Source organism: Enhydra lutris, unplaced genomic scaffold (assembly GCF_002288905.1).
Source record: "Enhydra lutris kenyoni isolate GAN:26980312 unplaced genomic scaffold, ASM228890v2 scaffoldscaffold2, whole genome shotgun sequence".
Lineage (NCBI taxonomy): Eukaryota > Metazoa > Chordata > Mammalia > Carnivora > Mustelidae > Enhydra > Enhydra lutris.
In genome coordinates, this window is record NW_019154086.1 from 38,954,674 (window position 1) to 38,972,672 (window position 17,999).

The window sequence follows — 17,999 nt, forward strand, 5'->3', positions numbered from 1 at the left end:
CCAAACATTTAAAGAAGAATTAATTCCTATTCTCCTGAAACCATTCCAAAAAATAGAAATGGAAGGAAAACTTCCAAACTCATTTTATGAGGCCAGCATCACCTTGATCCCAAAACCAGACAAAGATCCCATCAAAAAAGAGAATTGCAGACCAATATTCTTGATGAACACAGATGCGAAAATTCTCACCAAAATACTAGCAAATAGGATCCAACAGTACATTAAAAGGATTATTCACCACGACCAAGTGGGATTTATTTCAGGGCTGGCAAGGTTGGTTCAACATCTGCAAATCAATCAATGTGATACATTAATAAAAGAAAGAACAAAAACCATATGATACTCTCAATAGATGCTGAAAAAGCATTTGACAAAGTACAGCATCCCTTCCTGATCAAAACTCTTCAAAGTGTAGGGATAGAGGGCACATACCTCAATATTATCAAAGCCATCTATGAAAAACCCACCACAAATATCATTCTCAATGGAGAAAAACTGAGAGCTTTTCCAATAAGATCAGAAACACGGCAGGGATGTCCATTATCACCATTGATATTCAGCACAGTACTAGAAGTCCTAGCCTCAGCAATCAGACAACAAAAAGAAATTAAAGGCATCCAAATTGGCAAAGAAGTCAAACTATCACTCTTTGCAGATGATATGATACTCTATGTGGAAAACCCAAAAGACTGCACTCCAAGTCTGCTAAAACTTGTACAGGAATTCAGTAAAGTGTCAGGATACAAAATCAATGCACAGAAATCAGCTGCATTTCTTTACACCAACAACAAGACAGAAGAAAGAGAAATTAAGGAGTCCATCCCATTTACAATTGCACCCGAAACCATAAGATACCTAGGAATAAACCTAAGAATCTATACTCAGAAAACTATTAAGTACTCATGAAAGAAATTGAGGAAGACACAAAGAAATGGAAAAATGTTCCATGCTCCTGGATTGGAAGAATAAATATTGTGAAAATGTCTATGCTACCTAAAGCAATCTACACGTTTAATGCAATCCCTATCAAAATACCATCCATTTTTTTCAAAGAAATGGAACAAATAATCCTAAAACTTATATGGAACCAGAAAAGACCTCGAATAGCCAAAGGAATATTGAAAAAGAAAGCCAAAGTTGGTGGCATCACAATTCCAGACTTCAAGCTCTATTACAAAGCTGTCATCACCAAGACAGTATGGTACTGGCACAAAACAGACACATAGATCAATGGAACAGAATAGAGAGCCCAGAAATAGACCCTCAACTCTACGGTCAACTAATCTTCGACAAAACAGGAAAGAATGTTCAATGGAAAAAAGACAGCCTCTTCAATAAATGGTGCTGGGAAAATTGGACAGCCACATGCAGAAAAATGAGGTTGGACCGTTTCTTTACACGACACACGAAAATAGACTCAAAATGGATGAAGGACCTCAATGTGAGAAAGGAATCCATCAAAATCCTTGAGGAGAACACAAGCAGCAACCTCTTCGAACTTAGCCTCAGCAATGTTTCTAGGAACATTGCCAAAGGCAAGGGAAGCAAGGGCAAAAATGAACTATTGGGACTTCATCAAGATCAAAAGCTTTTGCACAACAAAGCAAACAGTTAACAAAACCAAAAGACAACTGACGGAATGGGAGAAGATATTTGCAAACGACATATCAGAGAAAGGGCTAGTATCGAAAATCTGTCAAGAGCTTAGCAAACTCAACACCCAAAGAACAAATAATCCAATCAAGAAATGGGCAGAGGACAGGAACAGACATTTCTGCAAAGAAGACATCCAAATGGCCAACAGACAAATGAAAAAGTGCTCAACATCATATGGCATCAGGGACATACAAATCAAAACCACAGTGAGATACCACCTCACACCAGTCAGAATGGCTAAAATTAACAAGTCAGGAAATGACAGATGCTGGCGAGGATGCGGAGAAAGGGGAAACCTCCTACCCTGTTGGTGGGAATGCAAGCTGGTGCAACCACTCTGGAAAACAGCATGGAGGTTCCTCAAAAAGTTGAAAATAGAGCTACCTTATGACCCAGCAATTGCAGTACTGGGTATTTACCCTAAAGATACAAATGTAGTGATCTGAAGGGGCACGTGCACCCAAATGTTTATAGCAGCAATGTCCACAATAGCCAAACTATGGAAAGAACCTAGATGTCCATCAACAGATGAATGGATAAAGAAGAGGTGGTATATATATATACAATGGAATACTATGCAGCCATCAAAAGAAATGAAATTTTGCCATTTGCGACAACATGGATAGAACTAGAGGGTAGTATGCTTAGCGAAACAGGTCAATCAGAGAAAGACAATTATCATATGATCTCCCTGATATGAGGAAGTAGAGATGCAACATGGGGGGCTTGGGGGGTAGGAAAATAATAAATGAAACAAGATGGGATCAGGAGGGAGACAAACCATAGGAGACTCTTAATGTCACAAAACAAACTGAGGGTGGCGGTGCGGAGGCGGGTAGGGAGAGGGTGGTGGGGTTATGGACATTGGGGAGGGTATGTGATATGTTGAGTGCTGTGAAGGGTGTAAACCTGGCGATTCACAGACCTGTACCCCTGGGGCTAATAATACATTGTACGTTTATTAAAAAAAATTTAAAAATTATTTTAAAAATAAAAATAAAAAAATAAAAAAATAAATCAGACATAGGGGTGCCTGGGTGGCTCACTAGGTTAAGGCCTCTGCCTCCGGCTCGGGCCATGATTCCAGGGTTCTGGGATGGAGCCCCACATCGGGTTCTCTGCTCAGCAGGGAGCCTGCTTCCTCCTCTCTCTCTCTGCCTACTTGTGATCTGTAGGTCAAATAAATAAATAAAATCTTTAAAAAAAAATTAGACATAGAAGGGAACTTCCCCATCCTGATAAAAAAACATCTTGGTGAAAACATTACTTATCAGAAAACTAAGTCTGTTAATCAGCTTGAAAAATAAAGATGATAAAATGACATTTAGAGTACTTTGGATGCAATATTTTATGCTACTTAAGGAAAGGAACTACCTTATTTGTATATATCTCAAACCTAGAAGAAGCTCTCTCACATAAACACTTGTTTAATCAAACTAAATCACAACTAAGGTAACAGTCTACCAGCCCTACCAGCAAGATGTATGCCACAAAAATAAAAGCTCCCTGTAGCTCTTTAGTTCCCCCTGAAAAACATGCCAAAAATTTTACTTCAGTCATCACAGATAAAAATGTTCCTAAAATATTTTGCATTTTCCCAGCTTTCTCAGGAAAAGGTAACAAATACGATTTGACCTTTTCTAGTGACTTGGGGGATCATCATGAATTGGCTTCCTCATACCCTAGCTGGTTTTTCTCCTTAATGTTAAGTGTTAAATGTCACTTCCTCTCTGTCTGTACTCACTAGTAGGCTAAACTAGTATTCATTCCAGCCTTCCCCCACCCTTATGTGGTAGAGAAACAAAGAAGTAAACCTGGTAAGAATTCAACTCTTACAAAAAAAATAGTAAGTACATAAAAGTTCTAAGAAAAACTGTTACAGGGGCGCCTGGGTGGCTCAGTGGGTTAAAGCCTCTGCCTTCGGCTCAGGTCATGATCCCAGGGTCCTGGGATCAAGCCCCGCATCGGGCTCTCTGCTCAGCAGGGAGTCTGCTTTCCTCTCTCCCTCTCTCTCTGCCTACTTGTGATCCCTCTCTCTGTCAAATAAATAAATAAAATCTTAAAAAAAATTTGTTACGAAAAGTATGTGGTTTTAATGCTGAAACTTTATGACATTTATTATCGTGATACAAAGACACATTTCCTCTCTTATGTAAGGTTATATTTTAAGAGAGTGGACTTTTTGACAAATGGCATATGTTTATTTAGGTTTGGAGAGAAGTTGAATTTATTTTATTAGAAAACATTTTTGGTAGGGCTGGTAAAATCGGTGTTTGTATGCAAAGCCATACTTACTTGTTTCAAGTATAGCATAAAACAGAAGCTAGAATCCTCGGGAAACTTAAAAACGATTTTAGGTTCCAGTCCAGTGGCAGCATTTTAGTCAACCTTTGTTTTGGCACATGGGAAAGCAATTTTTAAGTATTAAGGTAATAAAAATTATGGGTAGTAAAATAATTTGGTGGACCTGGGTGAACTTTTTTAATAAAAAGAAATTTCAGGGACACCTGGGTGGCTCAGTGGGTTAAGCCGCTGCCTTTGGCTCAGGTTGTGATCCCAGGGTCCTGGGATCAAGTTTCGTGTCGGGCTCCTTGCTCAGCCAGGAGCCTGCTTCTCTGTCCTCCTCTGCCTGCCTCTCTGCCTACTTGTTTGCTCTCTCTCTCTCTCTCCCCCCCCTTCTCTCTGACAAATAAATAAAATCGTTTAAAAAAATTTCATATATCAGAATATTATAGGTAGTATTGGTAAATACTACTTCATCAAACTTTATTATAGGCTATGTGTTGTATATGTATTGGGGCAAGAATAAAAGTAAATTTCTTATTGTGGATTTGGCTGTACTTTCTCAGTCAAAAAAGTTGAAAACTTATTTATATAAGGAGTTCTTAATGTTCTGTACATTGTCTGCAATCAGAAAATAAATCTGTGCTTTTTATTGCAGCAATAGAATTCTATAACACATCATCACAAAGTCAAAGTCTTTAGCTTATAGTTCTCTAAATGTGGCTGTTTACAATGAAGTTTTAATATTTTGTCTGGGACATGAGTAGAATAAACAAAAAACAATCCTTTTTTCTTAGAAATGTTAAGAAAACACAAATAAACCTTTATGTACAGCTATTTCTAATACTGTCATTAGTTTGAAGATGCCTTAAAAAAAAAAAAACAACTTTGTAATGAACTTTTACCAGTTAGAATTAACCACATCAGTTGAAAGTTGCCTAAATAAATTTTCAGAATTGCAATTTAAATTTAATAGAGGTATCCACAAATTATTCTCTAGTTACATATGCATATTAAACTGTATGTTAAAATGAAAAATATGATCAAAATTCATATTTTGATATTTCTGATACTGCCAGAATTCATATTCTAATCAAATCTTATTTTTCATCCTAATGAGAATGAGAAGCTCATTTCAACCCACCTACCACTGTAAATAAAGCTTGTTGAAAGAACTTTTCATGTAACCAAAAGACAACTCCGCACTTACTGTGAGCCAACTAAGAATTCCCAAGTACTGACAGACCTGTACTACACTTGTACTGTAATGGAAGGAACAATTACAATGAGCACTTTAATGCTCAGCACCACCCAGTGGTAGAACTCTGAGCATTCGCCCTTCTTTAACTGCTCACTCATTTGTTGCACCAAGCACTGCACTGAAAAAAACTCAGTATAGAGAACTTCATAAAACATAAGTTCTACTCCCAAGAAGCTGTTGTGAGAAAGTACCCATGGGTTTTTAGGCTAGAATCAAGTTAGGGAGAAATAAAACAATAATATATAAAAATAGAATATTAAAAAAGAATCTACTGTAGAGGAAAAAGAAATGCATAGTACTTTTGAGGTTTGGTCTGGCTTTAGCAAAGAATTTTTTTATCACAAAGTTTTTCAAATATAAGACAGAAAATGAGCAGCTTTAACAAGCAATCACTTTGATATATTTAACATCACTCTATTAAAACATTTGAAATTACTATAAAAATATTCCAAATAGGAAGCTCCCTCATGAAGATCAGATACAAATACTGATTTAATATGATCTGTAGTTAGAATAAAACTTTAAAAAATTACCTAAGGTAGACTTTAATGAAATTTAATTAGTTAACATTAACTAATGAACATCAGTAAGTGACAGGTCTCTCAAACTTGAGTAGTGAGAATTCCAATATTCATTTACTATTGGACTGTATATACATACATTATAAATATTTTGTGTGTACTAGTTTCAAAACATAAAAAGGTAAAAAGTCAAAACAAAAAAGAAAACAGTATATAACAGATCCTGGGTGGGTCTGGAACCTAGCGTCTTCTGACCTGCTGGCTATACACTACTGGGTATTGGTGGTTGTAGCAGAATCTGAAAAAATTGGAGCTTCACTTCACAGTCCAACCTCTATGGGACTTCTGTGGATATTTCCGCAGAAAATGTGGTCTAACTCTGCTTCCAAATGCCAACTGAAAAATTTCTTTGGAAAACTGGTTTCCTTTTCTTTCAGAATTGTCAACACAAAGCCACAGTAACTCAAACATCGGCCTGGCAAAAACTACCCTTTCTCCCAGCCTAGATGTCTAACACAGAAGAAAAAGTTGTTTTCCTTAAAAGGGAAAGACATGGAAAAAAAATTAATGGAAAACTTAGAGAATAAAGATAGTTCTCAAAACCTGCCTATGATCTTCCTTTTTCGTCAAAGGAAGCAAAAAGAAATTAGGAAGTAGAATCTCTTTCTCAAATGATCAAAGCAATGGAGATGAGAATGGAGCAGCACTAGTAGATTCAGATGTCAATGTAAAACTGTTAATTCTACTTATAGGATAAATATTCCTAGAAATGTTATAGCAGGGAACAACCAATGGTTAAAATAAGATCCATAACTACAGCAAGTAATCCTGTCAAGATTAAATCCCATTCCAATGCCATTCTCTCCCCCATGTTACTTTGGTATCACTACAGGCCACGTTGGGAAAAGCTAATGCACAGAAGATGGTACTAGGTGCTAGTAACATTTCTCTCACATTAACAGAATTTCAATGATATAATCCATCCTTTCCTCTTCTTTTAGATCCTATCTTTCCTCCCTCCTAGACTTCCTTTACTTATAGTATACCTGAGTAATCTGAACATCTTGATTTTGAAGCAAAAGAATGTGGGGAAGAGATATGTAAATAAAGTCAGGAGTATCACACATTTCATTAGGTTAGGGTAAAGTACATGTAAGTTATTATTTTTTCGGTTTCTTTTGATGAATATTACTCTCTGGTAAAAGAAGAGTATTTTATCATTTTACTATTGCATAAATATTAAAAAGGAAACATAAATGTGTATAAAGGAACCCAATTATTATTATTATTTTAAGTAGGCTCCATGCACCATGTGGAGCTTGAACTCACAACCCTGAGATCAAGAGTCACATGCTCTATCATCTGAGCCAGCCAGATGTCCCTAGGAACCTATTAAAATGCAGATATGTTTATCAATTAAAGGGCAGAAGAAACAAATGAATAAATTAATGAGCTAGCAGCACAAACTGTTTGAACCATATGTGTATAGAAATATTTCCATTTCCCCAAGAATCCTTGAAAATAATCCTTTTGTAGAATCTTTTAAACATGATTCTGAAGTAGATTAATAAATGCTATAAATTACTTTGTAGAAATAATTAAATAATGATATTAAGCAACTTTGAGATAATTTACAATTCAATTTCTAATCAAGGTCATATTTACTTGCTTGGTTATTACTGCAATAAAAGTGAAATCCTGGGACTTCCAGCCTAGAGGCCTGAAAGAGGATAATGAAAGGCAAAACTAGAAAGGAAAACTGGGAAGACTATTTTATAAGATGCTAAAATTTCTTAAAAAAAATAGTATGTTTATTATAAAATCATCCAAATAACCCAAAATAACTTTATGGTAATTTTTAAAATTTTTCATAAAACACTGGGACCCAGACAAAAATGTTTATGGGATAAATGAGTATCTAGATTTAGAAATACTTCCAAGAACATTATGTGAAGTGAACATGGAGCCAACAGAAGGTTCCGATAATACTGTTTATTCCTTAATCCAGTTTCAATTGTAAACACTTAAAGTTTTCTAAATTAGTTAATTCAGCAAATACTGAGCACCCACCAAGTGCCATACAATGTATCAGACACTAAACCTACAGAACCTAAAACATTATCTTTTCCCTCACAGAGATTAGAGAATATATAAAAGAAAACGTGATTAAATGGGATTAAGTAATATGTTACAGAAGAAGTGATCTATTCAACGTTGAGAAAAATCAGGAAAAGAAAAAAAGTCTGGAAAAGTTTCAAATTACTTCATCTTAGAGCAAAAATAAGGTCAGGCTGCCCATGTAACCAAGCAAAGGGAGGGGAATCCACATGAAGAACATGGTGAAAATCAGACAGAAAGGGAGAGACTGCTCAACGTGTATGTGCACTTGTAAAACTCCTGAAGGTTAAAGTGACAGGACAGGCAAAGTACAGATGGGATTTGAGAAAAAGGCCTAAGTCAGGTAAAGGGGGTTTGTAAGCCCCCTAAGTTTTATAAAAGTCATATTCCAACAGAAAATGAGTACTAACATATTCCTTATCATCTACAATCCAAACACTATTCCATCCACGTCAGGAAAAAACAAAAACAAAAGGTAGAAGGAATGATATCTAAAAGTCCTTTTAGCTTCTTGATAACTGGCCTATGACTTTGCAGCTGCATCATTCAAAAATAATTATTAAAGCAAAAAAAATGGTAATTAAATTCAGAAGTACATGCATTGCACCATATCTGCTTACCAAGTTTCCCTAGAGTTCAATTAAAATAAGAAGACTATTTGAAGAAATTGTTGACTTAGTATTAACCATATGATGAAAATATCCTGAGTTGCAATGGCAATGAACAGATTTCTGAAAACTAATCTTTGATTATAAACATAGAAATTTGTGTAGTTCTGAAAAGTTCTATTTAAAGTGATTTTAATGTTCTTGAAACAAAAATTAAGAAAAAAAAGTCCTATTTCCCACTGGGATGCCAATTCAAGTCTTCTGAAAACTCTCTGCCTCAGGAGATTACATTTTCTAATTAAAAAATTTAATAATACCTTTATCAGAGCCAGCAATGTTTTTTAATTTCAAATAGTCACCAAAAACTAGCATTCCTAAACAATTACACTTTGTCACAGTAAAGAAAGCATTGTACAAGGATTAAACAAAATGACATTGTTTAGCTTTTCCTCTAAAGAGCTGCATTTTTCAGAGGATACAGTTTTTGTCAGTGTGAATAAAAGTGACTGTTTTCAGAATAAGCAGCTGGCAGATAATCAACAGTTCTCACTAGTCCTCTGGACATTCTACATACCTAAAAACTAATTCCAAGTATGGGTTTTGCCGCATTTCTTTAGAGCAAGGTAAATTAAAAGCCTCTTCTTCTCTCAAAAGAAGACAAAACTTCTCTCAAAAAAAAGGTTAAAACAAGAAGGTTAAAACCATGCTATCTTTAACTTAGAAATGTTATAAACAGGACAATCTCCTACCTTCCAAAAATTATTAATTGCATTTCGGCTGTCTTATTGGCTGAGTCAGAAAGCATTTGGGATAGTTTGTATAGAAAAAATGTGCTATTTTCTTTATTGTAGAACACCACTTCACTTCATCGTTGACTTCTAAGGAAGAAATAAAAGAAGTCTAGGTTTCTTCAGTTATAGTACAATACTCATCTTCAAAAAAAAAAATCTAAAGAATTTCAAAGAGTAAACCCTGAAATACCCACCACATCACCAAGATTACCACCACCACAATTACTGAAAGATGTTGATGAAATTTTACTTCTTTTCCCTTCTGCTATCCACAGTGGAGAGTGCTCCTTTCCCCAAGGAAAGCTTTGTAAAGTACAGCTAATTCTCACTGAGATAATTTGGGTATCACTTTCAATAGGAGGCATGACAAAAAATATAACCTTGCAACTATTTATTGTCAACTGCTGCATTCTGTATGGGGCTGAATTAAGCATTTTTAGTATTTGGTCCCAGGATGCTACATCAGTAATAAGAAAGTTTTTTTTTTTTTTTTTAAACTGGTTTCTTAAGTCAATGTATTCATACATAACTGTAGATATATATGAATGAGCCCCTATTTTATAAAGAGCTATTTATTTTCAATTCAGAGAAGTACTATAATATACATTCTAAGTGATTAGGTTCTATAACATACCTAATAAAAAAACTATATATAATCATCAATTTGGAAGCTCAGAAAATACAGCCATAGGTTTTGATCTGAAGATTATAGCTAATAAAGTTAATAGCCAATCAACCCATGACTACCCTTAGAAAAAGAAATTGCCCTTTGGGATGAGATTCCAGTTGTTTTTCCAGTAAATATGATAAATGTATCCTACTTCATAGTACCTCAATAGGTGATCCGTACTTCTTACTCTTGTGTATTCATGAAACTTATTTTATACATTACATGCTGGCATGACTAAACTGTCCTTTATAAACCACATTAGAAATTTCACTCTCAACTGTCACTGAGTTACTGCACCATAGTGTGACTTATCAGTTAATAATTTAGTTTCTGAAAGGTCAGTGTAATGGTTAGTTGTATGTGTCAACAAGACTGGGCTAAGAGATGCCAGAGTTGGTAAAAGAATATTTTGGAGTGTGTCTGTGAGGGGTTTCTCACAGAGACTGGCATTTGATTCGATAGACTAAAGAAGATCTACCACTCTTATCAATGTGAGTGGGTATCATCCAATTTGTTGCAGGCCTAAATAGATGATCTTCCTGATATCCACCTCTCCTGCCCTGAGACATCAGAGCTCTTGATTCTTGGCCTTTTGACTCCAGACCATTAGCTCCCTTGGTTCTGAGGCCCTAGGACTCAGATGGAATTATACCACGGCCTTCCTGGTTATCCATCTTGCAAACAGCGGATTATGAGAAACTTCTGGGCCTAATACAATCAGTATCTTTGCCACCTTTATTCTTAATCTATTTTACACCAATGGGAAGAAGCATAAAACATCAATGGCTAATACCTGCTGCTTACTTACTGTGTGCAAGGCACTGTTTGATAAGCATTTAACACTGATTATTTCATTTGATCCTCATAACAGTTTTATAATGTAGGGAACATTACAATTCCTATTTTACAGATAAAGAAATTGAGCCACAGGTAAAGTAACTTGCCTGAGATCACATGGCTAACAATAAAAATGAGATTCAATTCAATCAGAGACACCTCTGGAAGCAATAACATGATAGCTGCCCAAGGAAAATCCCAAGTCCAATTCATACTTGTATTGGTTGGTGATGGTGGTACTAGAAAAACTACATTTGTGAAACATCATCTGACTGACAAACTTGAGAAGTACATAGCCACCCTGTGTGTTGAGGTCCGTCCTCTTATGTTCCATACCAACAGGGGACCTATTAAGTTCAATGCAGGGGATACGGCTGATCAGAAGAAACTTGGTGGGCTGAGGGATGGCTATTACATCCAGGCCCAGCTTGCCATTATAATGTTTGACGTAACATCAAGAGTTATTTACAAGAATGTACCTAACTGGCATGGAGATCTGGTACAAGTATGTGAGAACATCCCCATGGGGCTGTGTGGCAACAAAGTAGAAGTTAAGAACAAGAAAGTTAACTCAGAATCTATTGTCTTCCACTCAAAGAAGAACCTGTAGTACTGTGACATTTCTGCCAAAAGAATTAACTACAATTTTGAAAAGCCCTTCTTGTGTCTGCTAGAAAACTAACTGGAGACCCTAACCTGGGGTTTGTTGCCATGCCTGCTCTTGCCCCACCAGAGGTTGTCAGGGACCTAGCTTTGGCAACACAGTATAAGCATGATCTAGAAGTTTCTTAGACAACTGTTTGCCTGGATGAGGATAATGACCTGTGAGAAAGTGTAGTCTCAAAAGTCTAGTTTGTTTGGATTTTTTAAAAGATTTATTTATTTGAGAGAAAGGGAGAGTGAGTGAGCGAGCAGAGGGAGGGGCTGAGAGAAAGAGAGAAAATCTCGAACTGACTTCATGCTGAGCAAGAAGCAGAACATGGGGCTTGATTTCTGAGATCAGGACTTGAGTCAAAACCAAGAGCTGTATGCTTAACTGACTGCACCACCCAAGTGCCCCCAGAAGTCCAGTTTTATAGGCGGCTGTCCTGTGATGTCAGTGGTGCAGCATGTTTGTCACTTTATTATAGAGCTGAACAGCACCTGTGCTTAATCTTGGGGATGCTGGAGGAGATGAATGGGCTTCAGAGTGAATGTGGCAGTTTTAGAAGTACCTTCATTTTCAGGAACTGCATATTTGGCTGTTTTAGAATGCAACTATTTCCTTTCTGAGTGTCAGATAAAAGACTGCTATAGTCACATCACAATATCCAGTGGTAAAATCTAATTTGTCTCTGTCATTCCCATTCTTTTTAGTTGAGAATCAGAATAAAGTTGTATTTCAAATGAAAAAAAAATGGGACTCAAATGTATGCAGTCTATTTCCAGACCTTCATTAAAATTAATGTGTCTTCCCTATAAACTAAGGTCTCATATTTTTAACACAACTGAGACAAGACAGAAAGCATTAGGAAAAACATGAGTAAGGAATCTTTAGCCTTAAATGGCTATAATACACTCTTGTGTATTTGTGAAGGAAAGATAACAAGAGTTTAAAAACATGTACAACAGACTAGACTATTACTCATTAAAACTGTATCTACAGTGAGGTATAATGGGTAAATTTCTAATATTTCTCTTTCTAAAATGAGAATTCTCAATTTAAACATTTTTACATGTACATGTTTTTTAAAACAATGCATTAGATGCATAAGTAAAAGGCTTACTACTATACTATATAGCTTGATTTAACAAACCTTTATTGCTCTTCTATGCACTATGATACAAATTAGGTAATAACTATAATTAAAACATGAACTCTAAACATAGTTCACAAGTGAAACATATATATAATAAAAAATAATGTGATAAACAGTAAAGGAGATATTTACAAAGTAGAAGAGTGGCACATTGAGCTAAAATGATTCATTCTATCAGAGAGGGCAGAAAGAAAAGTTAGGCTTCCAGAAAAGATAACATCCTCAGCTAGCACTTAAATGTCACCTTGGACAGAGATCTTGAACAGAAGAAATAGTATATATAAAGGCACAAAGGTATAGTCAGCATTGTACAAGAGACTTCAAGGAGAGGGTATGGCAGCAGGATAAAATTCAAGGCAGGAAGTAGGAAGAGAGTTGCTGGAGTATAGCTAATCATAAAATTCTATCAGAAACACTCAGACTCATGATGAGGATCCACTCAAGGAACAGGAGGTCTAATAAGCCTAAGTATTCATTCCAGAGTTGTGTTTTCACCATGAAAAATAAACATTCAATGACAGTATTTCCTTAAATTTTGCAGTGAACCACCTTCCGTCCCCAATGAAAAGTTATTAAAAAAAAAAAGTATTATAGTTTCTAGTTAATAAAGACCAGACTAAGCCATAAATTACATAATAATGCAATAAACCTTAGAATCAGCAAATTTTAGTTTACTTTTAATTTCTCAGCAGCAAGAAACTAATGAAATATTACAATAATGTTTCCTTTTTGTTGAAACAATCTGCAATTATTACAGTTTTAGTTCTAGATCAAATCTTAAAATGGCTTAAAATCAAACTACTATAAAAAAGACATAATTCTGAAGAGCAGGAAATCTACATTTGACTTCGATTTCTAATTTATTTCCCATTTAAAGGCAACTAAGAGCTAAGATTTGGAAATGATATACAACAGTAACACCACCTATCATTTACAAAGTGCTCTACATTTCCAAACCCTTTTACAGTTATTTATTTTATTCCTTTAATAAGTTTATTATGGAAATGTCATTTCTTTCATGAAATGCAAGGAGCAGAGACTTGCAGCGGTCTGTTCCTACTGAACAAATCGTAAATCTTGATCTTAGCTATGTCAAGTCCATGAAGTAATATCCCATGTCTATTCTCTAAGATACACACAAGAAACTACATGACACTCAAGTCTGAGGTGGTTCGGTAAAAGTAACAATCAAGGCTTTTATACGGGCCTCGGTGTGGCTCTTCGGCCAAGACCATCCAAAGCCAGATTTGCAAAGACAGCATTAGAGGTATCAAAAACCTTTAGAGCAGCATTGATGATAGGGAGTGAAGTCCTATGGCAAACTTTGTTTTACTATCTGAGCTAACCCACACCAGGGAGACAAACTTTGTACAGGTGACAGAGTTATTTTATTGCAAAAGAGAATCCCAATGTCAGCATAAATATATGTGTAGTATTGGTAATGGAAGAGTAAAGGTATAAAACTGAAGGTTAATGTTTCCATTCCTAGATTAGATCAAGCAATATTCTAATATTAAAGATTCAAGATTCAAGATTCCCAATAACCACATGAAAATCCTTAGAACCAATAGCAATCATTTTTATTCTCGTCAATTTGTTTACAGTGTTGTAAAAACTATGAATTGTGAGCTGTCCCCTTTTTGTACTGGCTGCTAAAAGTTTAAAGTCAATTTTGTAGCAGATGAATAAAAACTTAAACCTGTTCCTGTCTTGCTTGCCTTCACCAACTTCCCATTTTCCTTTCATCCTCACCTTCTTTTTTTAATCTGGATGAATTCTATAAAACTTTTAAAGCCTTTCTGAAACAAGAGAGAATTCAAGGTAGATAAACTAAAAAAAGTAACAAAAAAAAAAAAGGGAAAAAAACAAACATTACCTTTACATCAAAATTACAATCAAGTCTTCTAATTAACACGATGAAAGTGCCAGATGAATTGTCTTTGAGTGGTGGAGGCACTATGGGTTCACAGGCATTCTCTGGTTTTGAGTTAATCAAAAAACCCTGAAAAAGAATTGGCAAGAAGTTTTTTTTCTCTGTTAAATTCCAAAAATCAATTCAACTTACTTCTAAAAACATCTTTTAGATTGCTTCATGTATTTTGCATTATGCTAGATGAATTATCTGGGAGCTACGACAGTTCCTATCCTCCCAAGTGCTCATAATCCCAGGACTTCAAGTAGTAGTATTTGATTTCATAAACATTTAGTTTTTTTAAAGTTCATTCCATTTCTACCACTAAAGTTTTTTTTCTTTAATCACACATAAGCCTATCACTCCAAAGACAAACCACTGTTAACATGTTGGTATATTTTCCAGTGATGATTGACATTTCTAAACCAAGTATGTACTTTTTTAAAATTAACTTTACATTATTTCATGTTATCAAACAATGAAAACTCACATTTCTAGATATCTGTCCTATAGAAATACTAGCCCAAGTATATTAAGATATATGTAGAAAGATGTTCCCTGCTACGTTGTTTTTAATAGCAAAAGCTGGAAATCATGCACATGATCACAGCAGCCATTTAAAAAAAATTCAATACGGCGCCTGGGTGGCTCAGTCCATTAAGTGTCTGTCTTCACTTCAGGTCATGATCCCAGGGTCCTGGGATCAAGTCCTACATTGGGCTCCCTGCTCAGCAAGGAGCCTGCTTCTCCCTTTTCTCTCTATCCCCTACTCATGCTTGCTCTCTCTCCCTAATAAATAAAATCTTTAAAAAACACATACGATAGAAAAACAATGGAGCCATTAAAAAGAATGAGGTAAATCTATACACACTAAGTTAAAAAGATATCCACAAGATAACTATTAATTTAAAGAGAAAATAGCAAGTTGCTTTCCCAGAAATACAGGATGGTTTGACATCAGAAGATATATTAACATAAAATGCTACATTAACAGAAAAAAAAGTTACATTAACAGATCAAATGACTGTCTCAATAGATGTAAGACACTGAATAAACACATAAAAAGTCACCAAATTCAATAAATTTATAAGATGTGAACAATTAAAGCTCTGACACAATAGTCTTCCTATATGGTGTGTGAATTGGTCACACCAACCACCTATCCACAGGATATGACAATTTCTCCTGCCTTGTCATGGGAAATGCTTTTGCATGTTTCAGGAATAAAATGCAGCATACCTTCATTTATTCATAAAATAGCTCCCCTTCTTGATTCCATAAAGCACTTGGTTTTTACTTTGCAGAGAACTATAACTGTGGTTATCCTTCCGACAATGAATATTTGCTTCAATCATGTTAAATTTATACCCTGCTGCCTTTTCTGTACCTTTCTGCACACTTTTTGTTTTAATGACAAACCACATAGTACCATTCTTTTCAAGATACTTGTAACAACAATCAAACTCAACCCCTACAGTACCAACAAGGAATATAACTCAAATGAAGTGAAAATAATATGAACAGCTATGGCCTAATTTCCCATGTCCCAAGAAGTCAACTCCACTATGATTGCCACCTAGTGGACAGCTACTGAAAGACACATCCCAATTTCAGATCTGTCAGAACACAGGGTAATAAAATAAATGCATTGTAGAATCAATGAATTTATGGTATGTACAGATACGCACACAAAAAGATCTACAAGTGAAACTGGAAACGGGGTTCTGCATTTTAAAAACTACTGTTATATCTGTTATGACAAATGTGTATTATTTTTAAGCATTAGAAAATTTACAAAAGTCAAATACACATAAACTAAAAGTCCTCAAAACAATCTAGTTGCATTAACAGAAAATTGAATGAAGTCTTAAAAAACAGTTCTTAAATTATTAAATATCATCTTTCCTGTAGACCATGCTAAAAGAATAACTTGCTAAATCAACTAATTCCTATCCATCCTCAAGATGTGAGTCACTTAAAACTAAAAGCAAACTAAGTAAAACTTTGTATCATCCGCAAAGTCTACAGGGTAGTGTGATGGGCTTTGTCAGTTAATTTGGCACAACTCCCTATCCCTTGAATAAGAATGGCCGAGAAGGTGCTACCTGAAGCCAGGTCCCTGTGCTTACTGTCACCTCTCAAAGTCAGTCTCTTCTTATTGAAAGATGCTTGCTCTATAATCAAAGATTCTCCTCATCTCTACCTTCTCACAGGGGCGCTTTATGCCAACATGTAGGAAGCTCAAGAAAACTACCAAGGCTGAGGATACTTAAAGTAGATGCCCATCTATACTTTCTCTTTGTTGCTGTAATTCCCCGATGTTTAATAAGAATGCTGGACAAAAATAGTGTAGGCAGACTGGTACCTCAATATCATCAAATGTATAATCCAATAGGTCTACAATATATAGATAGGTCGATTTCTTCTGAAAGCTTTTGTGACTACACATAAAGCAAAGTACAGGGCGCCTGGGTGGCTCAGTGGGTTAAGCCTCTACCTTCGGCTCAGGTCATGATCTCAGGATTCTGGGATCAAGTCCCGCATTGGGCTCTCTGCTCGGCAGGGAGACTGCTTCCTCCTCTCTCTCTCTCTCTCTCTCTCTCTGCCTGGCTCTCTGCCTACTTGTGACCCCTCTCTGTCAAATAAATAAATAAATTCTTTTTTTTTTTTAAGTGAGGTACACAAAATATAATTTTCCAGCCTGATGAATTTTTACATACTAAACACACCTGTATTAGGAAATAGAACATTAACAGTGCTTCGGAAGTTCTCTTCATCCTCCCCATCAGTCACTACTGTTCAAACCCCATTCCTAATGTCACTACATAGACTTCTAACAGCTTCATTTTGCCTAATTTCACAATTGACACAAACAAAACCATACAGTATAGTAAGTGGTCTTTTAGACTTCTCTCTCTCAATGCTGTATTTGTGAGATTCAGCCCTACTGTTGAGCAGCTATACTTGAGGATATTTTACTGCCATTTCTATATAGTATTACATTGTGTGACTATGCCAAAATTTATTCTACTGCTGATGAGCATGAAGGTAATTTCTAGTTAGGAGTTATTACAAATAGGGGTGTTATAAACATTCCATGAACATTAACACATACACATCTGTTAAGTATGTACATAGAAATAGAACCATAGGATATCAAGCTGGATCATGGAGGTATCAAGCTTTAGTAAATAGTGCCAAGCTTTCCAAAGTAGTTTGGATTACCACTTTTTAACTGGAATATTCAAAAAAACCTAAACATAAAAATCATGCTGAATATAATTTTGCTTTAATGGTTCAGAAGGTATTTAGAACTACAATATTTCAGGATAAACATTATGGAAAAATTAATTTTGTTGATAAATTATACTGGTTAATAAGTGCATAATAGGTAGATAATTTGATAAAGTGGTTTTGTTTCAAAGACTGTTTCAGGCTGAAAAGCACCTTAACCTTCCTTCCCTTCAGTTTGCACTTAATGTTAAACTATATAAATAGTAAAATTAAGGTGCGCCTGGATGGCTCAGTCAGTTAAGCAGCTGC

The 17,999-nt window shown here is 35.5% G+C and overlaps 1 protein-coding gene and 1 pseudogene across 3 annotated transcripts in view; one reads left to right on the plus strand and one right to left on the minus strand.

The window, feature by feature from the left end:
- LOC111147519 (ring finger protein 13) overlaps positions 1 to 17,999 on the minus strand; it is a 156,250-nt gene that overhangs the window by 76,054 nt on the left and 62,197 nt on the right. For all 3 annotated transcript variants that reach the window (XM_022503584.1, XM_022503567.1, XM_022503575.1), the window contains exon 4: positions 14,421 to 14,546. In XM_022503584.1, the coding sequence (XP_022359292.1) occupies positions 14,421 to 14,546 (126 nt within the window). The remainder of the gene's footprint in view (positions 1 to 14,420; positions 14,547 to 17,999) is intronic.
- On the plus strand, positions 10,921 to 11,573 carry LOC111149011 (annotated as a pseudogene).